The sequence below is a fragment of the Chiloscyllium plagiosum genome, unplaced genomic scaffold (assembly GCF_037043375.1).
Source record: "Chiloscyllium plagiosum isolate Xiang-an unplaced genomic scaffold, Cpla_swu_hap1 HiC_scaffold_2, whole genome shotgun sequence".
Lineage (NCBI taxonomy): Eukaryota > Metazoa > Chordata > Chondrichthyes > Orectolobiformes > Hemiscylliidae > Chiloscyllium > Chiloscyllium plagiosum.
The window spans coordinates 44395161-44419689 of record NW_028270140.1 but is presented as its reverse complement, the minus strand read 5'-3'; the positions used below and the strand labels follow the sequence as shown (position 1 = coordinate 44419689).

Sequence of the window (24529 nt, the reverse complement as noted above, 5' to 3'; positions counted from 1 at the left end):
CATTTGAGCAGCGTGGATGACAGGTTTTCTCAACACAGGGCGTAATCAAGGAGTTTCCCAGTGTCCTGGTCACCATTTGTCTTTGAAGTATGCCACCAAAAACAACTTGTCGCCCATCTCATTGCCTAAATGTGCACAAACAGCAGAGTGTTTGATGTATTTACTTATATGAAAATGTTTTCAAAATCATTAATTGAAAATGAAGGATCCTCCAAGTAACTCAATGGTTAGCACTCTACCTCCCATCACCAGGGACCCGGGCTTGATTCAACCCTTGGGCAACTGTCTGGGTAGAGTTTGCATGTTTTCGCTGCAGCTGTATGGGTTTCCTCCAGGTGCTCCGGTTTTCCCCCTCGGTCAATAGGTGTGCAGGTTAGGTGGATTGGCCATGCTAAATTGCCCATAGTGTCCAGGAATGTGCGGGCTAGGAGGGTTAGTCATAAGAAATGCAGGGTTACAGGATAAGATAGGGGTGGTGGACTTGTATAGGATGCTCTTCAGAGGGTCAGCGTAGACTCGATGGGCCAACTGTAGAGATTCTATGATCCTACAATATATCTGAGAGTCATAATAAAGAAATGCACAAATATGAGTTTCTCTTTATGGCCACTGTAGAATTTCCATTCTAATATTAGAAAAGGTGCAACCTGATTAATTTTGTTTATGTATTCACAGGTCATATTGACCATTTCACAGCTAATGTGGTGTCGTGATTTACACCATTGTCTGGAGAATGACCATGACCGTATTGCAGCCATCGCTGAATTTGAAAAAACTAATTTTGAGGTGACTTAGAATTGTGTTTATACATTTTTTTTAAAGAATACAATTAGCTGTTTGTATTAGCAAGAAATTATCTGTCCAGTTTGTTTGTTACAATCAGTTCAAATTCTGAAAGTTACCTTGCTATATGTACATGATATGGCAGAATGTAGTAGAATCATTTGGAAATGCTGCCACTGTAAGAACTTCACAGCATTTATATTAAACAATTTTCAGGTAACCCATTGTGTGTGTAAGATTTTGTTCTAGGATCCAAAGTTGTTCTTCCTATTAAGTGATGTCCTCTCAACTTGCAACAAACTTAAATCACTCCCTTTAATAAACATTCTTATGAATGGCTTATGAACTGAAATTTTACTCCAACACTGGAATGGATTCTCTTTCTGTTAGAACATAGAACAATACAACGCAGAACAGGCCCTTTGGCCCTCGATATTGCGCCAACCTGTGAACTATTCTCAGCTCGCCCCCTACACTATCCCATCATCATCCATGTGCTTATCCAAGGATTATTTAAATGCCATTTATGTTGCTGAGTTAACTACATTGGCAGGTAGAGATTTCCACGCCCATACCACTCTCTGAGTAAAGAACCTTCTTCTGACATCTATCTTAAATCTGTCTCAATTTGTAGTTATGCCCCCTCATACAAGCTGATGTCATTACCTAGGAAAAAGACTTTCACTGTCTACCCTATCTAATCCTCTGATCATCTTGCATGTCTCTATCAAATCCCCTCTTTGCCTTCTTCTTTCCAATGAGAACAGACCCAAATCTCTCAGCCTTTCCTCATAAGACCTTCCTTCCAGACCAGGCAACACACTGGTAAATTTCCTCTGCACCTTTTCCAATGCTTCAACATCCTTCCCGAAATATGGCGACAAGAACTGTACACAATATTCCAAGTGTGGCCGCACTGGCGTTTTGTATCATTGCAGCATGATATTGCAGCTCTGGAATTAAATCCCTCTACCAATGAAACCTAACACACCGTATGCCTTCTTAACAGCACTATCAACCTGGGTGGCAACTTTCAGGGATCTGTGTACATGGATCCAAGATCCTCTGCACAACCACACTACCAAGAATCTTTCCATTGACCGAGTATTCTACCTTCCTGTTATTCTTCCCAAAGTGCATCACCTCACATTTCACTGCATTGAACTCTATTTGCCAACTCTCAGCCCAATTCTGCAGTTTATCCAAGTCCCCCTGCAACCTGTAACATTCTTCCAAACTGTCCACTACTCCACCGACTTTAGTGTCATCTGCAAATTTACTAATCCATCCACCTATGCCTGCATCTAAGTCATTTATAAAAATGACAAACAGCAGTGGTCCCACAACAGATCCTTATGGCACACCACTAGTAACTGGACTCCAAACTGAATAGTTTCCATCAACCACCACTCGCTGCCTTCTTTCAGAAAGCCAGTTTCTAATCCAAACTGCTAAATCACCCTCAATCCGATGCCTCTGCATTTTCTCCAACGGCCTACCATGCGGAACCTTATCAAAGGCTTTACTGAAGTTCATGTATACCACGTCAACTGCTCTACCCTCATCTACATGCTTGGTCACCTTCTCAAAAAACTCAATAAGGTTTATGAGACACGACCTGCCCTTGACGAAACCATGTTGACTATCTGAAATCAAATTGTTGCTTGCTAGATGCTTATAACTCTTATCTCTTATAATCCTTTCTAAAATTTTTCCTACAACAGAAGTAAGGCTCGCTGGTCTATAATTAACTGGGTCATCTCTACTGCCCTTCTTGAACAAGGGCACAACATTTGCAATCCTCCAGTCCTCTGATACTAAACCTGTAGACAATGATGACTCAAATATCAAAGCCAAGGCTCTGCTATCTCCTCCCTAGCTTCCCAGAGAATCCTTGAATAAATTCCATCCGGCCCAGGGGACTTGTCTACTTTCACTCATTCTAGAATTGATAACACATGTTCGTAACTAACCTCGAACCTTTCCAGCCTAATATCTCGTATCTCATTCTTCTCCTCTACAACATTCTCCTTTTTCTGAGAGAAAACCGATGAGAAATGTTTGTTTAGCACCTCTCCAATCTCCACAGGATCTACATTCAATTTCCCACTTCTGTCTTTGACTGGCCCTATTCGTACCCTAATTATCCTTTTATTCCTCACATACTTAGAGAAAGCATTAGGGTTCTCCTTTATTCTATTTGCTAAAGACTGCTTGTGTCCTCTCTTTGCTCTTCTTAACTCTCTCTTTAAATCCTTCTTAGCTGATATGTAACTCTTCATCACCTCATCTGAACCATTTTGCCTCATCCACATATAAGCCTCTTTCTTCTGCTTAGCAAGAGATGCAATTTCTGTAGTAAATCACTGTTCCCTTACCTTATCACTTACTCCCTGTCTGACAGGGACATACCTATCAAGGAAACGCATTATCTGTTCCTTAAACCAGCTCCACATTTCCATTGTCTGCATCCCCTGCATTTTGCTACCCCATTCTTTGCATCCTAATTCTTGCCTAATTGCATTATAATTGCCCTTGCCCCATCGATAACTTGACCTGTGGCATGTACCTATCCTTTCCATTGCTAAACTAACGGTAACTGAATAATGGTCACTCTCTCCAAAGTGCTCATCTACAACTAAATCAAACACCTGGGCTGGTTGATTACCAAGCCCTAGATTCAATGTGGCCTTCCCTCTTGTCAGCTCTTCGATATACTGTGTCAGGAAATCCATCTGTGCACATTGGACAAAAACTGATCCATCTGACGTACTCGAGTTATAGTATTTCCAGTCAATATTGGGAAAGTTCCACAACTTTTGCCTCTGGCCTTGGTATTTAGCATTAGATCTAGCTGAAACACATCAAGTAACTTTGATTCTGACTTTCTCTGGCTGATGAAACATCATCCTGCGATGTAAAGATAGTCCCCGACTTCCTGGAGGAAACAGTTTTTCTCTCAAAGGGTCATGAATCTGTGGAATTCACTTACCTAGAGTACAGTTGATGCTGGGACATTGAGTAAATTTAAGGAAGAGACATTTTTGATTAGTAATGTATTGAAGGGTGATGGAGTACAGGCAGGAAAGTGGAGTTGAGACTGTGATGACATCAGCCATGATCATATTAAATGGTAAGCAGGCTCACGGGGCTGAATTTCCTGCTCATGTTCATATGCTTTTGTATTCCTTTCATCACTACCCAGGCTGTTCTTAAAGTTCTCTTCCCTGTCTGAATCACTCACGCCTTCCGCAAAAGCAAGGATCCCACCAGCTTGTGTCATTGAAAATTGAGGCCAACTGTTCAGGATTGTCTCCTGCATGTCTCCCTTCCCTTTGTCTACTAAATATGGACATCCTTTTCTCCCACTCTAGATTTGTCCACAAGTCCTCACCAAACGCATTCCATTAGATACCCACGTCTCTCCCTCCACTTTATTCTCATTAAATTGTTAACACCCAGCTTCCTTCTCTGCCCCAATGCTCCATTCTTGTGTTTGAACACCCTTTTCAAATAAGAAATTAACGTATCTGTCAATTCCCAAATCCATGACCAAGTTTCCTACATTTCCATGCTTAAACCAAAATAGAAACATAAAATTCTAGAAGAACCCAGCAGGGTAGCACATGTGGAGAGAGAGACAGTGTCAGTGGAATTGAACATCCACACCTAAGGCAGGTTTGTGCAGTGGGGAGTCACAACATTGTGTTCCCACCTTTCCACATTCAAGAAGAATGGATGACGGCTTCACTGCCCAGTCTCCAATTGATGTGCTTAAGTAGCCTCTGGAGGGTTGTTTAAGGAAGAACCTCATCCCACTGCTGCTGGTGTTCAACCTGAGTACTCCCCATGCAGAGAGACCAGCCACCCATTTCTACCATATTTGCCTGTGGAGTAGTTTGTGGGAGTGTGGGGTTGTAATGGGGTGTCACTCACTCACAGGCTCTGTGTGCTCCATCAAGGAACCTAGCTTTGGGAAGAGGAAGCAATACCCATGGCCCATCCAGTAGTTGCAATCTAATATTGGCAAGCAAAGTTTTGGGGTGGCATCCCAATCATTGTGAGGGCGACAAACACTGTCCCAGTGAGTACCTGGTAAATATGTTGGACAGCAGTGAGGTGGTGGGGTGAGGTCTGCATGGGAAATTCTCTATCACCTGATTCTCACTGATTCTCTAACTATTAGGTGGTGCAGTCTCTCAAGCACTGTGCTTTTGATTGCCTTGATTCAGGTAAAACTGAGAGGTGTGACAGGTAAAGCAAATATTGAACAGAAGATAGGAGGATAGAACCAAAGGCAAAGATTGATTGGGGAATAGATGCAATTAAATAACAGAAAGTGATAATGGTGCAAGGTAAAATAGTGTGATACTGGATGAGATATTTAAATAAATTGAAGTCCTCACATCATCAATGTCAAACTGTGGCACTTCTATGCCTTTCATCTGGTGTGCACTCTATACAGGACCACTGAACCTTACTGTAACAATATCTTTTGTAAAGCCACATTATTAATAGCTTTATGTTTTAAAAACAAATGTAACTTGTAGTTTCTACCTCAGTATAAATGTGACTACATGGTTTTGAAGCAATAATTTAGTTTAAATATTAATTAAGGATGCTTTATTATAAGGATTTCAACAACTTTGTACCAATGGGAACTGATTATGGCTGATATATGTTGTCTAATGATGTTATATCTCCTTATAGAGACTTAATGCTCTAGCTGGTTTAGTTCGAGGCAAGCTCTTAACTCTGCACCGAAGTATTGTGACTGCACTCATAACCGTTGATGTTCATGCAAGAGACATTGTCACTGAATTGGTGAAAGAAAAGGTATCTATCATTGCAAGAAATTTTATTGGTATGACGTGTGCCTCATTGTTGAAAGCAATACTACTGTTCAATCTGGCTGTTCACAATTCTAAGAAGTTCTAGTTCAAAATTGCACAGATACGAATCGGGAGGAGGAGTAGCTATTTCGGCCTCATGAGTTTAGTCCACAATTAACTAAGAAACAATTATAGAAATTGCTGAGAAAACTCAGGTCTGGCAGCATCTTTGGAGAGAAAGCAGAGTTAATGTTTCAGGGTCCAGTGACTCTTCATAACATGGTTGACCTGTTTGTGTTTTGAATTCCACATTCCTATTTACCTCCAAAAATCCTTCATTCTTTGGCTGAATAAGAATTTATTTACCTTTGCCTTAAAAATGTCTAATAATTCCACTGCCTTCTGGTGCAGAGTGTTCTAAAGTACACAACCCTCATAAAAGTAATTCTCCTCATCTTGGACCTGAAGAGGAGAATCCAGAATTTAAAACTGCCTCAGAGGTCTGGAGGAAGAGGAAATATCCTTTTCATTTTCAAGACTTTTCAGAACCTTACACACTCCAATTAAGTCACTACTCGCTCTCCTAAACTTCAGTAGAATCAAGCACAGACTATCCAACCTATCCACCTGAGAAAACCCACCTATTCCAGCTATCAATCTGGTATGTCTCCTCAGAGCCCTCTTCAAATCAAAAACATCCTTCCTCAAATAAGGAGACTAAAGCTGCACATAATATTTGAGATACAGTTTTCCCATTCCTTTATCTTTAATTCCACCCATAATATAGGATAGCATTCCATTAGCCTTCTTGATTATATGCTATACCAGCACATTAATGTTCTATAACTTGTACACTAGATTACCTAAATCCCTGTGCACTTCAGATTAAGCATACCGTTTAACTTCTGCTTCATTAATTTATGAGCACAGATGATGCCATAACCTGCAAATAGTTTATGGTGGCAAGCTCAAAAAATTTCTGTTCATCATTTCATGTCTAAACATACATTGCTATCTGCTCTGACATTGCAGCATTGTCTTATTTAAAATGTCTGCCAACTCTACACCTATTATAAATAGGTACAGTCCCTAGCAAGCAGTCTACAGGGGCTCCTATCTTCCAGCTGATTTTGCTTTCCCATAATAGCCTTGGCTGACCATTTCCAGCTGCTTCCCTTAATTTTTCGAGTTTCTCAAACAAATTAAAACCTGTTCCAATGGTTTGTCTTCCCCCAGCCATGTTAGGTTCCTTTCCTTGTATTGCTAGATGGCAGAAAGAAAAGTCTTTTCAACTAAAGACAATTTGCCTCTCACATTCATTAGTAGTAACTCTCAGAACCAAGTCTTTTCTCTCTGACCATACAGAACTTGATGTGAAGATGCCAGTGTTGGACTGGTTTGGACAAAATCAGAAGTCACACAACACCAGGTGATAGTCCAACATTTATTTAAAATCATCAACTTTCAAAGCACTGTTCCTTCGTCAGGTGAAGTCATTTTGACTTCATACAGAATTGCCATGTGCATGAACTGTAATATTCATTAAATTTTAGTGAAGCTAAAATCAGTAAACTGATCTCAAAAATTCTTTCCTCTGCTGCCATCTCCCTGATAAATGAAACATTTTAACCTTCCATCCATATGGAAATGCTGATTAGCAATTATTGATCCCAACTTAGAGTTATAGAGATTTACAGCATGGAAACGGACCCTTCGGTCCAACCCGTCCATGCCGACCAGGTATCCCAACCCAATCTCGTCCCACCTGCCAGCATCCGGCCCATATCCCTCCAAACTCTTCCTATTCATATACCCATCCAAATGCCTCTTAAATGTTGCAATTGTACCAGCTCCATAACATCCTCTGGCAGCTCATTCCATACCCGTACTACCCTCTGTGTGATAAAGTTGCCCCATTGGTCTCTTTTATATCTTTCCCCTCTCATCCTAAACCTATGCCCTCTAATTCTGGACTCCCTGACCCCAGGGAAAAGACTTTGCCTATTTACCCTATCCATGCCCTCATAATTTTGTAAACCTCTATAAGGTCACCTCTCTGCTCCGATGCTCCAGGGAAAACAGCCCCAGCCTGTTCAGCTTCTCCCTATAGCTGAAATCCTTCAACCCTGGCAATATCCTTGTAAATCTTTTCTGAACCCTTTCAAGTTTCACAACATCTTTCCGATAGGAAAGAGACCAGAATTGCATGCAATATTCCAACAGTGGTCTAACCAATGTCCTGTACAGCCGCAATATGACCTCCCAACTCCTGTACTCAATACTCTGACCAATAAAGGAAAGCATACCAAACGCCTTCTTCACTATGGAGAAAATGAGGACTGTAGATGCTGGAGACCAGCCTCATTCCTGAAGAAGGGCTTATGTCCGAAACGTCGATTCTCTTGCTCCTCGGATGCTGCCTGGCCTGCTGTGCTTTTCCAGCGCTTTCTTCACTATCCTATCTACCTGCGACTCCACTTTCAAGGAACTACGAACCTGCACTCCAAGGTTTCTTTGTTCAGCAACACTCCGTAGGACCTTGCCATTAAGTGTGTAAGTCCTGCTAAGATTTGCTTTTCCAAAATGCAGCACCTCGCATTTTTCTGAATTAAACTCCATCTGCCACGTCTCAGCCCATTGGCCTATCTGGTCAAGATCCTGCTGTAATCTGAGGTAACCCTCTTCGCTGTCCACTACACCTCCAATTTTGGTGTCATCTGCAAACACACTAACTGTACCTCTTATGCTCGCATCCAAATCATTTATGTAAATGACAAAAAGTAGAGGACCCAGCACTGATCCTTGTGGCACTTCACTGGTCACAGGCCTCCAGTCTGAAAAGCAACCCTCCACCACCACCCTCCGTCTTCCACCTTTGAGCCAGTTCTGTATCCAAATGGCTAGTTCTCCCTGTATTCCATGAGATCTAACCTTGCTAATCAGTCTCCCATGGGGAACCTTGTCGAATGCCTTACTGAGGTCCGTATAGGTCACATCTTCCACTCTGCCCTCATCAATTCTCTTTGTTACTTCCAAAAAAACTCAGTCAAGTTTGTGAGACATGATTACCCACACACAAAGCCATGTTGACTATCCCTAATCAGTCCTTGCCTTTCCAAATACATGTACATCCTGTCCCTCAGGATTCCCTCCAACAACTTGACCACAACCGATGTCAGGCTCACTGGTCTCTAGTTCCCTGGCTTGTCCTTACCACCCTTCTTTAAGAGTGGCACCACGTTAGCCAACCTCCAGTCTTTCATCTCAAAAGTAAATGGTCCTTTACAGAATAGTATCTCCAACGTTCTAATGGCACTGTAGGAGATTCAGACTTGACTTATTAAAACTTAAAAGAATGCTGCCATCATCTGAGTATAAATGCTTTGTACCTTATTCTCAATAAGCCATGTTTCTTTGATCTCTAACCGATGGTCTAGATTTACTGTAATTCAGAACAGACTCACACATACCCTTTCATTTACCCTAAATTTAAAGGTTTAGTATCAAAATATAATAATCTTATAAATGCCATAATTGTAACAGAGTATACAGCAAACAACAGGAGAACAAATTAAGGAGGGTGAAAGAAATCTAGGGTACTAGATAAACACAGGTCTGGCAGCATCTGTTAAGAGAAAAACAGAGTTAACATTTTGACATTCTGATGAAGGGTCACTGAACTTGAAATGTTAACTGTTTTTCGTTCAAGAAATGGTGCCAAACCTGATGCATTTCTCCAACATAGTGTTTTGGTTTCAGATTTCCAAGATGGGCGACACAGTGGCAAGCACTGCTGCCTCACAGCGCCAGAGACCTGGGTTCAGTTCCCACCGCAGGTGACTGACTGTGTGGAGTTTGCACATTCTGTCTGTGTCTGCGTGGGTTTCCTCCGGGTGCTCCGGTTTCCTCCCACATTCCAAAAGATGTGTAGATTAGGTGAATTGGCCATGCTAAATTGCCCGTAGTGTTAGGTGAAGGGGTAAATGTAGGGGAATGGGTCTGGGTGGGTTGCGCTTCAGCAGGTCGGTGTAGACTTGTTGGGCCGAATGGCCTGTTTCCACACTGTAAGTAATCTAATCTAATCTAATCTAATCTGCAATTCTTTCTGTTTAAATAAAGAAGTTTGTTTCAATGCTTTATGAGGGGTTGCAGCATTAGCAAAGTTGAACAAACAATGTATCCTTGCAAAGAAAACATGATTTGCTATTTTTGGTTTTCAGTAATGAAGTATAAGTAGGTGTTCCAGTGTTAGAAGAACATTTCTCAAACAGTGGCCATAACAAAATCTGGACCACCTTGAAAATAGGAAAAACAGCCCACGACAATGATTGTGGGTGGAATATCAGACATTTTGAGTCAAATGACAAGGCGCCTAAACTGGTTGAATTAGTAATAATGTGGAAAATCAAACCATGAACTGGCCTTGAAATATAGAATTATAAAATGATAGGAGTGCAACATAAACATGACTGAAATTAAAGGGATGGAATTGAATATTTCAAGGCTAAGCAGAGAAATTGAAATAAAATTAGATGTTAAAATAGTGCAGTAGAGTTTGACATGCCTCTGAGAAATACAATAGTAGAATAGGCAGGAAAAGCATTTAAGACCCTTAATTCCTAATATGCCTATCTACTGATATCTGCCCTTTTGATATGGAATTATGGCAGGAAGAGTAAAATCCAGCAGTTAAAATTGACAAGGGATTCATTCTGATGCTGGTAGCTGGGAATATAACTGAGAATAAGGGTTTTCTGTTACCAGATGCCATTTAAAGTCCCCCATACACTTCAGTTTTTACATTTTAATGTCATTCAAAAATGAGGTACTAAAACATTTATCAATGTGGAAAAAGCTTGTTTAAGTTATGAGGTTTTATGTTAATAATAATCATTGTTTAACTTTCTTTTATAGGTGGACACAGTAAATAATTTTGAGTGGCAGCGACAGCTACGTTATTACTGGGATCTTGATGCAGATAACTGTGTGGCTATGATGGCCCTGTCTAATTACACATATGGCTATGAGTACCTGGGCGCATCTCCTCGGTTGGTCATTACACCGCTTACTGTAAGTACAATCAGTGAAGATGGTAGTGACCAGAAATTTAAAGTTGGGAGCAAATAATGCAAATAGCAATAATGGTTTACTGATAGTAGTGGGAACAGTGCAGAAATTTAGCTTGTTTCAGTGGTACAAGTACTGTCTCATTTGTAAATTGCCCCTCTGGTGATAGTGTGAAAAGATACTGTTGAAGCTTGAAGGAGATTAGTAATTCCATCACTTGACATAAATGTTCTAATGCAGTCTGTGATAAGTTTGTTATATCCTGACCTGAAATTCCTTTTCAAAAATGTACAAAGCCTCTTCCATGAGACAAATCTGAGGGATGCACACAACAAGGCAGCTCCAGCTTAGCAGTTTATTTTAAAGGCTGAAATAGCACACAGTGATTGGCCATTCTTTATTATCTCCATTTTCTCAATGTTAACTGAGAAACATAATTTAAGTTGCTTATATATTTGAATAAGAGAAATGTGCCAGCGTGGAAAAGCTATGTGACAGTGTAGAAAGATTGTATGTCTGTACTGTTCGTAAGAAAGTATGCTAACTAACAGGATAACATTCAATCCATTTTGAAAATGGGCAGTACATTGATTCTGTATTAATCCCTTTTCTGAAATAAATTAAAATTATTTAAAAATGTAGCTGACTAAGTTGTCTTGGTTACCTTAGGACCGTTGTTACCTCTGCCTCATGGGAGCATTACAGCTAGATCTAGGAGGAGCTCCAGCTGGCCCTGCTGGTACTGGTAAAACAGAAACAACCAAAGATCTTGCCAAGGCCCTAGCCATCCAGTGTGTTGTTTTTAATTGTTCTGAAGGCTTAGATTACAAGGTAAGTTAATAACAGGTGCAGGAAATTTAATTGAATATGAAGACAACATTTCCAAATCTTTTTAATGTGTATATCATTATCATTTTAATGGACAATATTATAGTATAACCAATAAAGAATGAGGCATAAGCTCTTCATTACCCTTTTTTTGTGTTTACAACAATTATTCTGTCATAAGTTATTGTGCAATGACTAAGTTTATGTTCTTTTCCAGATGATGGGACGTTTCTTCAGTGGTTTAGCTCAGTCAGGAGCTTGGTGCTGCTTTGATGAGTTCAACCGGATTGACATTGAAGTACTTTCTGTCATTGCACAGCAGCTCATTACCATTAGAAATGCTAAAGCAGCTAAGGTAACAATTACTCCAATACTGAAAAAGCTCGATAATTAGCAGGTTGCAAATTTATGCAAAAGAAAGGAATGAATTTTCACTGAGGTGAGGGGAAGGGGCTTTGCCCAATTAATGGCCATCATTTTGATAGAAGAGAATTGAAAACTTTGGAAAACAGCATGAATAACATTAATGCTATTTTATTTTTCTGCAGCTCTCTCGTTTCATGTTTGAAGGTAGAGAGATCAAGTTGGTCATGTCTTGTGCAGCATTCATTACTATGAACCCAGGTTATGCTGGAAGAACAGAATTGCCTGACAACTTAAAGGCTCTTTTTAGACCCATTGCAATGATGGTTCCAAACTATGCTCTTATTGCTGAGGTAAATGTATTGATGCCTTTATTTATGTCTTATTCCTTTTGTTATCGGTTTATAGTAATTAGATAATAGAATTAGTGTCATTCACCCATCTGGACTAACCAAACACCTTTCTTTAATCTTGAGCAGTTTCTGGTTACAAAATAATTTGAAGGAAAGTAAGACCATGAATTTACAATGCAGTTAACTTATTTTTAGCAAACATAACCTACATTGCATAGATCAGAGCAGTTTAGGAAGGTAGAACACCTCCTCAAGGACAGTTAATAATGGTCATTATATGTTACCTTTACTTACCTGACAGGGGAGAGACCATAATCTTGAAGGTGGTTTTCCCAGGGCAAGGCTATCCCATTGCACTTTGGGTGACACCTGTGATGTCCTCAAATGCAGGATACATGACTGCAAAATTTATGGTAGTGGGGAACTGCATTTGTACTCTGAAGGCTCTTGTGGTGCAGCGGCAGAGTCCTGACTTTTGACCTTTTGAGCCAGGATGCTCACGTTCAAGTCCAGCTTGCTCCAGGAGTATTTCACACCAACTTTGAATAGGTTAATTAGAAATATCTATGTGTGACCTTTAGCAGTGTTGGCCACTGTCCATGATTGATTTTTTAAAAGTATCTTGTGCTATTACTTGTTGGTTCCTAAGAGTAGACTTAATTGAACCTGTTCTGCCATTCATATAGATAAAGATTGATCTATATCTTGACTTCATTTACCTCTGTTAAGTCAAAATCCTTTAATACCCTTCCAAACTAAATTATTTTGTGATTTCAATTAAAGAAACACTTCTTGGAATCACCTATAAATGACCTAGCACTAATTTTAAAGTTATATGCTCCCTTGCTGCCAGCGGAATTAGTTTCTCTGAATGAACAATATCTACTAAGTCTCTTTAATCATTGATTCGTAGAATGGTTACATCACAGAAGGAGGCCTTTTGGCCCATCATGTCTGCAGTCTTTTTGTACCAACAACTGACCAAACCACTGTTGTCCTGCAATTATTGTTTAATTTTCAGAGTGTTGTCTGTTGAGTCAAAAGGTTTCAATGTTCAAGTCTCACATTAGGCCTTGAGCACAAAATCAAATCTGACTCTCTATTTCATTGCTGAAGACTGCTGTTTTATTGGAGCTGCTGACTTTTTGATAAGGCTTTAAAAGATCGCATGGTATGATTTCAAAGATCCAAGCTAATCAGAGCAATTCCTGTTTGACAGACTGGACATGTGGGGGGGGTGGTTGGGGATGGGGATGGGGATGGATGCTGAGAGATACCTTCATGTCCATGCTTCCAACCCCTGTCCTGAAGCTCAGCCCACACTCCAAATACCTCCACGTTTCATACATTAATTAGCTGGTTCCTGGCTCCTCTGTGAACCTGTGACTCTGTCTCAGTGATCCTGCTAGGCTCAAGATCTGCCAGTCTCTGACTGGCTGGCATCTCTTTGCTGGGCAGGGCTTCAGCCCCTGGTGGCTTCACTGCTGCTTGATTGGTGTATGGAGACATACCAAGTCTATCATTGGCTCTCCAGCTAACAGGACTGCAGATGCTGGAGATCAGAAGGGCTCATGCCCGAAACGTCGATTCTCCAATCCTTGGATGCTGCCCTGACCTGCTGCGCTTTTCCAGCAACACCTTTTCAGCTCTCCAGCTAACAAGCAAGATCCCTAATTCCAGACCAAGATTCTGCCGAATGTCACATTAGTATTGCTATATACAAATTAGTTAATACAATTCCCTACATACTGAATTGACTATGCTTCCAAAGTATTTAATTGACTATACAGCCTTTTGATCATGACAGACTACATACAAATGCAAATCTCTGCTATTTTTGCCTCTAATCATCATAAATACCTGAGTCAGTTCATCTCTCAATGCTTTATTTCAAGAGATAAAAGCATAGACTATGTAACTTATACTGATAATTTAACACTCAGTGTTTCATCTGATCCAATGTTGACTAATCCTTCCTGAGGTTCAGCACCCATATCAAAATGTTTATTCTAAATGGGCTCTAACCAGTGTTTTATTAACTAATAGAATAACATGTACTGCTTAATTTTCTAATCCGTTTGAGATAAAGCACAACATGCTTTTGACCTTTACAATTTTTAAAAAATCTGTCTACTGTTTTTTAGTGGTGTGTACTTCCTCACCATTTAGAAAGTAAATTGCTCTACCTTTCTTAGATCAAGCTGAATTATCTCATTTTTTTCGACCATAAGGGTATTTGCCACACTTTTACATACTTTTTCATTTAATCTGTCAATTTTGAAACTTTCTGTTCTTATCTATCTTGTGCACCATCTGATTTTGTCTTGACAGCAACTTGAGTATATGACTCTCTGTTCCTTTAAGTTATTGATAAATATAATTAAAAGCCACTATGATCCTGTTATTTATTTATTTTTGTATGTTTTAGGTCATCTTGTATTCAGAGGGCTTTGAATCTAGTAAAGTTTTGGCACGAAAGATGACCCAGATGTACAAATTATGCAGTGAACAACTATCCCAGCAGGATCACTATGACTTTGGTATGAGAGCAGTCAAGTCTGTGCTTGTCATGGCTGGGTAAGCAGACAAGTTGGTATGCTTATCTTCAATTAAAAAAATGGAAAAATTGACTAGGGCTAGGTTCTCTACTTATTGTTAGGATGTAAGGTTGGAGACTGTGCAGATCAGTGAAGAAATCATTTGACTATGATTGAAATCAATGGAAATGTCTTAATTCTTTTGTGGAATATGGGTGTCACTGTGAGGGCAGGATTTGAACTAGGTGATATGTTAGTCAATTTCAGAGACCATTGTGTCAACTACTTTGCTGAGGGTCTGGAGTCACATGAAGGCTGGAGTAGGTATGGGTATCAGATTTCCTTTCCTAAACAACATGAGTGAACCCAATGAATTTTTACAATAAATGATAATAAATTCATGGTCACCAAAATGATAATAAGTTTTCAATTCCAGAATTTATTAATTGACATTAAATTCTATCAGCTACCACAGTAAGATTTGAACTCATGCCCCCAAAGCATTAGCTTGGTTTTCTTTATTGCTAGCTCAGTCACTTAATTTCAGCCATTTTCTTCCCTTGCAATTGGATTGTCCTGCATTGGCTCATCAGTTTTATGCTCTGGAAACCAAATTCAAAATCTACCCAGTGGCCTGAAGTTTGAAGTATAATTAGTTAGGCCATGCTATAATTTTAGCCTTGATGAATAGATCACTAGCATAAACATATGAAGAGATAGCAGAGGCATATACATTCAGAAATGGAATAACCAAAAAGATTGATGGACAGCTAGTATATAATTTCTGTGTTTAAAAAGTGAGGCAAAATGTCTCCAGAGGTCCATATACCAGTTTGTTTAACATTGGTTGTCGGAAAGCTAACAAAATACTTACTCAAAGATATAATAGTAAGCAACGAAAAGGTTCAAGATGTAAAAGCACAGATTTCTTAATGGAAGGTCATACTGACTAATCTCATGGAATCTCCTGAAGAAGTAACAGAACAGCAGCTACGAGCTGTAGTGGTTAAATTATGAATAATTTTAAAACATGGTAATCTGTCACTTAGAAAGCACACATTAATAAGGGATGGTCAATATGATTTTGTTAAGGGAAGCTTGTATCTTCTTGACTGAATTTTTTAAAGTTGTATCAAGGAGGATTGATGAGGATATCACAGTGGATATTGACTATGTGGATTTTAGAAAAACATTTGACAAGATTCCACATGGCAGACTGGTCAGAAAAGGAAAAACTACTGGGATATATGGAAATGTGGCAAGTTGGATTCAAAGTAGCTCAGTCACAAAAGAAAGGGTAATGGTTGATTGGTGTTTTTACAATTGGATAGCAGTTTCCAATAGTGTTCCACAGGTCTCTGTTTTGGGTACATTGATGTGTATGGTATATATTAATAGACATAGAGATGTACAGCACAGAAACAGATCCTTCGGTCCAACTTGTCCACGCCTTTCCCTCCAAACCCTTCCTATTCATATACCCATCCAGATGCCATTTAAATGTTGCAATCATGCTAGCCTCCACCACTTCCTCTGGCAGCTCAGTTCATACATGTACCACCCTCTGTGTGAAAATGTTGCCCCTTAGGTCTCTTTTATATCTTTCCCCTCTCACCCTAAACCTATGTCCTGAAGTTCTGGAATCCCCCACTCCCAAGGAAGAAACTTTGTCTATTTATAAACCTCTATAACGTCACTCCTCAGATGTTTAGGACTTGATTGTGGGAGGCACGTTTCTTTATTCATTCACAGGATGAGGAAGTCACTGGCTAAGCAGCATTTATTGCCCAGGTGACAGTTAAGAGTCAACCGTACATTGCTATAGGTCAGGAGTCTCATGTAGGCCAGACTAAGTCAGGAACAGGAACAGTAAGGTTCTGTTCCTTGAAGGACATTAATGATCCAGATGGATTTTTCCAACAATCCATGACGGGATTTGAACCTGGGTCCCCAGAATATTAGGAGAAAGTGAGGAATGCAGATGCTGGAGGCCAGAGTTGAAAAATGTGGTGCTGGAAAAACACAGCAGGCCAGGCAGCACCCGAGGAGCAGGAGAATCGACGTTTCGGGCATAAGCCCTTCTTCAGGAATGAGGCTGGTTGTCAAGCGGGCTGGTTGTCAAGCGGGCTAAAAGATAGGGGGGAGGGAATTTGGGGGAGGGGCGCTGGGAATACGAAAGGTGGAAGGAGGTGAGGGTGAGGGTGATAGACTGGAGAGGGGGTGGGGCGGAGAGGTCAGGAAGAAGATTGCAGGTCAAGAGGGCGGTGCTAAATCCAGGGGTTGGGACTGAGATAAGGTGGAGGGAGGGGAAATGAGGAAGCTGGAGAAGTTTACATTTATCCCGTGTGGTTGGAAGGTTCCTAGGCGGAAGATGAGGTGCTCTTCCTTCAGGCGTCATGTGGTCAGTGTCTGGCGACGGAGGAGGCCAAAGACCTGCATGTCCTTGGCGGAGTGGGAGGGGGAGTTAAAGCGTTCAGCCATAGGGTGGTCGGGTTGGTTGGTGCGGGTGTCCCAGAGGTGTTCCCTGAAACGTTCCGCAAGTAGGCGGCCTGTCTGCCTAATGTAGAGGAGACCGCATCGGGTGCAGTGGATACAGTAAATGATGTGTGTGGAGGTGCAGGTGAATTTGCGACGGATATGGAAGGATCCATTAGGGCCTTGAAGGGAGGTGAGGGGGGAGGTGTGGGCGCAAGTTTTGCACTTCTTGCGGTTGCAGGGGAAGGTGCCGGGAGTGGAGGTTGGGTTGGTGGGGGGTGTGGACCTGACGAGGGAGTCGCGGAGGGAGTGGTCTCTGGAAAGCTGATAGGAGTGGGGATGGAAATATATCCCTGGTGGTGGGGTCTGTTTGGAGGTGGCGGAAATGACGGAGGATGATACGATGTATCTGGAGGTTGGTGGGGTGGAAGGTGAGGACCAGTGGGGTTCTGTCCTGGTGGCGATTGGAGAGGCGGGGTTCAAGGGTGGAGGTGTGGGGAGTGGAGGAGATGCGGTGGAGAGCATCGTCGACCACGTCGGAGGGGAAATTGCGGAAGGAGGTCATTTGGGTTGTTCGGTATTGGAATTGGTCCTCCTGGGAGCAGATGCGACGGAGGCAAAGGAATTGGGAATATGGGATGGCATTTTTACAGGGAGCAGGGTGGGAGGAGGTGTAATCTAGGTAGCTGTGGGAGTTGGTCGGTTTGTAGTAAATGTCTGTGTTGAGTCGGTCGCCCGAGATAGAAATAGAGAGGTCTAGGAAGGGGAGGGAAGAGTCTGAGATGGTCCAGGTAAATTTGAGGTCGTGGTGGAAGGTGTTAGTAAAGTGGATGAACTGCTCAACCTCCTCATGGGAGCACGAGGTAGCGCCAATACAATCATTGATGTAGCGGAGGAAAAGGTGGGAGGTGGTGCCAGTGTAGCTGTGGCAGATGGACTGTTCCACATATTCGATGAAGAGGCAGGCATAGCTGGGGCCCATGCAGGTGCCCATGGCTATTCCTTTGGTTTGGAGGAAATGGGAGGATTGGAAGGAGAAGTTGTTCAGAGTGAGGACCAGTTCAGTCAGTCAAAAGAGGATGTCAGTGGAAGGGTACTGATTGGGTCGGCGGGAGATGAAGAGGCGGAGGGCTTGGAGCGTTCGTGATGGGGGATGGAAGTGTATAGGGACTGGACGTCCATCGTGAAGATAAGGCGTTGGGGCCAGGGAAGCGAAAATCATGGAGGAGGTGGAGGGAGTGGGTGGTGTCCCGAACGTAGGTGGGGAGCTCTTGGATTAAGGGGGACTGGACAGTGTCGAGGTATGCAGAGATGAGTTCGGTGTGGCGGAGCAGGCTGAGACAATGGGTCGGCCGGGGCAGTCGGGTTTGTGGATTTTCGGCAGGAGGTAGAAACGGGCAGTGCGGGGTTGTGGGACTATGAGGTTGGAAAGGGTGGATGGGAGGTCTCCTGAGGTGATGAGGTTATGGATGGTCTGGCAGATGATGGTTTGGTGGTGGGAGGTGGGGTCAAGGTCAAGGGGGCAGTACGAGGAGTTGTCCGCGAGTTGGTGCCTAGCTTCAGCAGTGTAAAGATCGGTGCACCAAACTACCACTGCGCCTCCCTTGTCTGCTGGTTTGATGGTGAGGTTGGGGTTGGAGCGGAGGGAGTGGAGGGCTGCGCGTTGTGAGGGTGAGAGGTTGGAGTGAGTGAGACGGATGGACAGGTTGAGGCGTTCAATGTCGCAGCGGCAGTTGGATATGAAGAGATCGAGGGTGGGTAAGAGGCCAGCACGGGGTGTCCAGGTGGATGGGGTGTGTCAGAGGGTGGGCGAGAGTCCTGGTTGAAGAAGTAGACGCGGAGGCGAAGGCAGCGGAATAAATGCTCGATGTCTAGCCGCATGTCGAACTCATTGATCCGGGAACATAGGGGGATGAAGGTAAGGCCTCTGCTGAGGACTGATCGTTCATCCTCAGAGAGGGGGAGATCTGGAGGGATGGTGAAAATACGGCAGGGCTGGGAGCTAGGACCTGGGACTTGGTGTGGGGCTGGAGTTGGTCGTGGGGGTGGAGTTGGTCGTGGGGCGGAGATTGACGTGGGGGCGGAGATCGGCGTGGGAGTAGCGTAGCGTGCAGTGTGGTCCTTGAGCAGGTGAGTGACATCACTGGGGGTGAAAGTTGCTGCGGCGACGGCAGCTCCGGGGGCGGAAGTGAGGTTTATTCCAGAATGATATCAATGGTTTAACTGAGTGGGTAGAAATATGGTGAATGGGATTCAATCCATATAAATGTGCAGGAGTGTATTTGGTGAGGGAACACAAAGCTAGTGAATCCACAATAAATGAGAGGACATTATAGGGGAAGTGAGACATTTTGGAGTGCATGCTCATAGGTCCTTTGGAAATGGCAGGACAGGTGAATAAGTTCTGAAGAAAAGCTTTTGGACTTGAAACCCTTTGTTCTGTTTCTGTTTCTGTTTCTGATGCTGCTAGACTTGCTGAGTTTCTCCACTATCAACTGCCTGAAGCAAAATCAGATAATGTGGGAAAGAAAAATAAGGGAAAACTTTTTTTTGGATGAAGTGTGGAATACAGAAATAGTGATGCAATCCTGCAGCTATATAAGATACTAGTTAGACCACAGCTGGAATTTTGTGCACAATGTTGGTCATTGCATGACAGGAAGGATAAAATTGTTCTGCTGACAATACAGAGAAGATTTAAAATAATGTTGCCAGGACTTGAAAATTGCAGTAAAAGGTAAAGTTAGATCTTGGAAAAGAGGAGCTTGAGGGATGACTTAACTGATGTACACAGAATTATAAAGGTGGGGTAGATGGAGTGGGAAGAAAAGACCTGTTTCTCTTAACAAAAGTTAATTATTAGGAGGAGAGATTTAAAGAAATCTGTAAGTGGGAACATGAGGAAAGAATCTTTTTTTCTTAGTGGGTTGTAAGTGTCAAGAATTTCCTGCCTGATTTTGGTGGTGTAGGCAGAAACTCTCAACTCATTTAAAGAGGTCATGTGCTCTTTGGAAAATAAAGAAATGTCCAGGAAGCTGGGAAGTCAAATTGTGTGGGAAGCATTGGGAATGCCAGATCCCCTCCTACTGGTGGCAAAATGGTATGGCAATGGGAGTTTTGTCTGCTAAGAGCTCAATTAAGTAACTAAAGTGGGAAGTTAAGAGCTTGTATAATTTGACGACACTGACTGTCTTTATAGGAGTGGAGTGCTTTGTTTGAACACTTCATAGCTTAAGGAGGTTTCCGATCTCTTAGCCAATTTTGGACCCAATGTTCCACTTTTCCTGGGATCCCATGTGTACTCACTTTCTTCACCAGGCTGCCATAAACATTGCTAACATTCACATAGACCATGCCAAACCCATTATTTTCATCAGCAAGATTTCATACTTAAGTTTCCTAATTCTCACAAGCAACTACCTAAAGATCTCAATCAGGCCAAGATCAAGTGAAATGAGCTCTCAGCCTGTCGATCCCTCTTGACAGATATTTTTCTACCACCATTCTTGTAAATTATTTTGGACCTTCTCTCGTGCCTCTGTTTGTGCTCCACTAACTTCTAAGCTTTCAGCAGAACATTTTACATAAAGACTGGCAAAAATGTGGAATTTTCAATGACCCAGAGTTGTTCAGAAGAATACCATAAATTCATTTATGATGAAGTTAGATAAATACATGAAGGAGAACGGAATAGAATAATCTGTTGATAATGCCAGATGAAGAAAGCTTAGAAGAGATACATGTGGAGCACAAACAACAGCATAAGCCAGTTGTCCAATTTGCCTCTTTCTGTGATGTACATGTATACTGTACTACTTAACAAAGAAAAGATTATCTTTTCAATAAGCAATTATCAATATAGCACAAATATTGGTGTTCCTTTGTCTTTTCATGAATAGAATTTGATGTTAATCTGCTCAAAATCATTATTGTTCAGATGCTGTTCAGTGCGGATCAAGACAGAATGCAATATTGTTCGAGGCTGAGCTATTTTCAGTAGCTGAATTAATGAACGGCTCTCAATTAAAACGTCAGATGGGGACCTGTCTGAATTATTGTTGAGTGTTCAGTTCACTTAGATCTCCTCAAATGCACCAAAACAGCTTGTGCCCACATGTAACACGGCCTGGACAACATTCAGTTTATGGGCTGACAAGTGGCAAGTAATGTTCATGCCACACAAGTACCATTTCTAAAATAAAAGATGAATCTAACCAACTCCCCTTGACATTCAGCAGCTTTGCTATTGCTGAATCCCCCAATATCAACAACCTGAATGTTACCATTGATAAGAAACTGAACTGGTCTAGCCAGTAAATATAGAGCAACTCAAATGTTGCCAAGGCTGAACCAGGCAATGTGGTGGAATACAATCCTCTTGCCTAGATGAGTGCAGATTCAACACTTATGAAACCAGATGTTACAAGTCAAAGTAACATCTTGACTGGCACCCATCCATCACTTCAAACGTTCACTGGAACAGAGCGCAAGCAGTGTGTACCATCTACAAGATATGCTACTGCAACTCACCAGCCTCTTTTGATTGTACCTTCGAAATCTGCAATCCCTACTACCTAGAAGAACAAGGACAGCAGTTTCCTGGGGTCATCATCATCTGCACATTCCCTTCTTGAGTCATATGCTACCCTGAATTTGAAATCTGCCGGCTTTCCTCTCCTATTGCTGTCTCAAAATCCTGAAGCTTCTTATCCAATACAATGGGAATACCAACACCACATATGTTGCAGTAATTCAAGATACTGGTTTATGTGTTCAAGGTCATTCACGGATTCCAGAACCTACCACATCCCAAAAACCAACAACCAAAACCCCATTGATATGAGTACTTAACAACTTTATCTAATGTATAAATCTGAAAAGAAATTGTACAAGTGTTTGACAAGCTAAATAAAAGTGTTAAAATGTTGCCCTGCAACCACCCAAATTCTTTGAGATTTCTAAAAATGTGGAAAATTATGAACCTAATTTAAGAATCACAAGGAGAATTTTCAGAGGAATATTTTTTGGAGTAGATGATGGTAGTATTGAAGAGCTAAATTTGGAAACATTGCTAATAATGAAAGGATAGATACACATCCCAAAAAAAGAAAACATGCATGGTGTAATTTAGATGGAAGAGGGAGTGCTTAAAAGCACAAAGAACTGTTAGGAAGACAGGAAATGTATGTCAAATAACTGTAGGTAAATATTATGCTAATGTGTGTATAGGCAGAATTAATTGTTGCGGAGCAGCATATAATCATGTTTCTCCTGGATGTAATCTCATGCTGGTCCAAAGTCATAGCCCTAGTTGCAGTGAATAGGACCATTCCAGGGTGCACAAGACTTCTTGTGATGTCATAATCTTATTGAAGTAAATGTGGAAATTAGATATTTTGTAGTTTTCAGTGTTCTAAAGCAGATTTCACACACACACACACACATATATATACATATCTCGGTATATGTTACAATTTCATGAGAATAAAAATACTCATTTTCCCAAAATATCATTTTTGATGTGTATTTAGTTTCATGTATTTAGCTTTGAAGATAATTTAATATACCATTCACTTCTTCCGTTTAGGTCTTTGAAGAGAGAGAACCCAAATTTGAGTGAGGATGTTGTGTTGATTAGAGCCTTGAGAGATTCTAACCTCCCAAAATTTCTGTCAGATGATGCAGTGCTTTTCGGGTACGTAATGAGTTCTTTTCATTTGACCATCTGAACAAGAAATTCACTATTATCCTCTTCAATCTGTTCACATTCTTTTGAATTGTTCTTAAATTTTCATTTAACCCTGAACATGCAAATTCACTGTGTTCTTCAAAAGGTCTCAGAAAAATTGATCATGCTCATACATTAATAAAAGAACAAATATTGAATAGTGCATGCTTTGCAATGGTTTGACAATAGATTACAGTGATTTTTTTTCTTTGTTTCTCTCTTCAGTGGAATCCTTTCCGATTTATTTCCAGGAGTTGTTATTCCAGACCATGATTATGGTTCATTCGAGAAAACAGCTATTGATGTTATGCTTAGCCGTGGCCTGCAACCTGTCTCTACTATGATTGTGAAGATCATACAACTGTATGAAACCATGATTGTGCGGCATGGTGTTATGTTAGTTGGACCTTCTGGAAGTGGAAAAACTACAGTTTATCAAGTTTTGGCAGATACTCTTGGGACTTTGCACAGTGCTGGTGAGGATGATCCAAACTATCAACCAGTAAAAACTTATGTGCTAAACCCCAAGTCAATCACAATGGGTGAATTGTATGGTGAAGTAAATAATGTGACAATGGAGTGGAATGATGGTCTAATGGCACTTAGTGTTCGTGCAGCTGTGAATGATGTAAGTCATAACCACAAATGGATCATCTGTGATGGTCCTGTTGATGCACTGTGGATTGAGAATATGAACACAGTCCTTGATGATAATAAGATGCTCTGCCTTGCAAACAGTGAACGGATTAAACTCACTCCATATATTCACATGGTCTTTGAGGTAAATGATTCTAGTTTTGTTTAATATGTGCTTTAAAATTTGGGACTGCATCAGTGGTACACTTATGGAATCTCAGTATCAAAGGCAATGTTTTAACAACCAGTGAAGGGGGAATTCAGGTGTGATTGTTATGGGAAAGGAGCTGTTAAAGAGCTGGAAAATGATGATGTATTTGGAATTCAATACCCTGTCCACTCTTGAATTTCACCCAGGGTAGTATGTAGGTGATTCATTAAATATACAAAAATACACTTAACTCTGGATTGAACACAGCATTCTGGCTTTAAAAGATTCCCGAGCTCTGTGGAGCCCACTGGTGCCACTGAGGAAAGAGCGCAGCTGGGGTGTTAATCCAATGAATCTGGTAGGCTGGGAAACCTTCAAACAATGAAACTGCAGCCATGTTTGTGTGAGAGATTACTGTCCACAGTACTACTTCTGAGAGTGCATTCATTCTGTTTGACAGGTAGTCTCCTACTTCTTGAAAATCAGTTCACCTGTTTTTGACTTCATTCCGCTTTATCTGCTCTTTCTTACTGCTTGCACTTTAAGAACAGTTTATGCAGCTCTTTCTTCTGACTTTGACAAAGAGCATAAGGAACTGTATTAGCAAAGCAATAGGAACATCTGTAGAAACTGTTTTCTTTTCAATAACATGTCACTCCATAGGGCAGAAATAACAAACATGGAAAACTACTGAAAAAAGGCATACAAGCCTTATTGCATAGTGAATCAGCTCCCTCAATATGCAGTTGGAGAATAGATGTTCAACTCTAACAATA

The 24529-nt window shown here is 41.3% G+C and overlaps 1 protein-coding gene and 1 non-coding gene across 2 annotated transcripts in view; both read left to right on the top strand.

Annotated features, from left to right (window-relative positions):
* The window catches only part of dnah6 (dynein, axonemal, heavy chain 6), a gene marked incomplete at its 5' end in the record, with an annotated part of 301703 nt that overhangs the window by 91694 nt on the left and 185480 nt on the right, over positions 1 to 24529 (top strand). Inside the window, 9 exons of the mRNA XM_043705917.2 lie at positions 676 to 786; positions 5494 to 5619; positions 10530 to 10685; positions 11352 to 11513; positions 11728 to 11865; positions 12059 to 12226; positions 14655 to 14803; positions 22826 to 22933; positions 23192 to 23747. Coding sequence (XP_043561852.2) covers positions 676 to 786; positions 5494 to 5619; positions 10530 to 10685; positions 11352 to 11513; positions 11728 to 11865; positions 12059 to 12226; positions 14655 to 14803; positions 22826 to 22933; positions 23192 to 23747 — 1674 coding nt within the window. The remainder of the gene's footprint in view (positions 1 to 675; positions 787 to 5493; positions 5620 to 10529; positions 10686 to 11351; positions 11514 to 11727; positions 11866 to 12058; positions 12227 to 14654; positions 14804 to 22825; positions 22934 to 23191; positions 23748 to 24529) is intronic.
* Positions 12513 to 12668, top strand: LOC122539710 (U1 spliceosomal RNA). Its single transcript, XR_006309157.1, has one exon. It is a non-coding gene; the product is annotated as a U1 spliceosomal RNA (small nuclear RNA).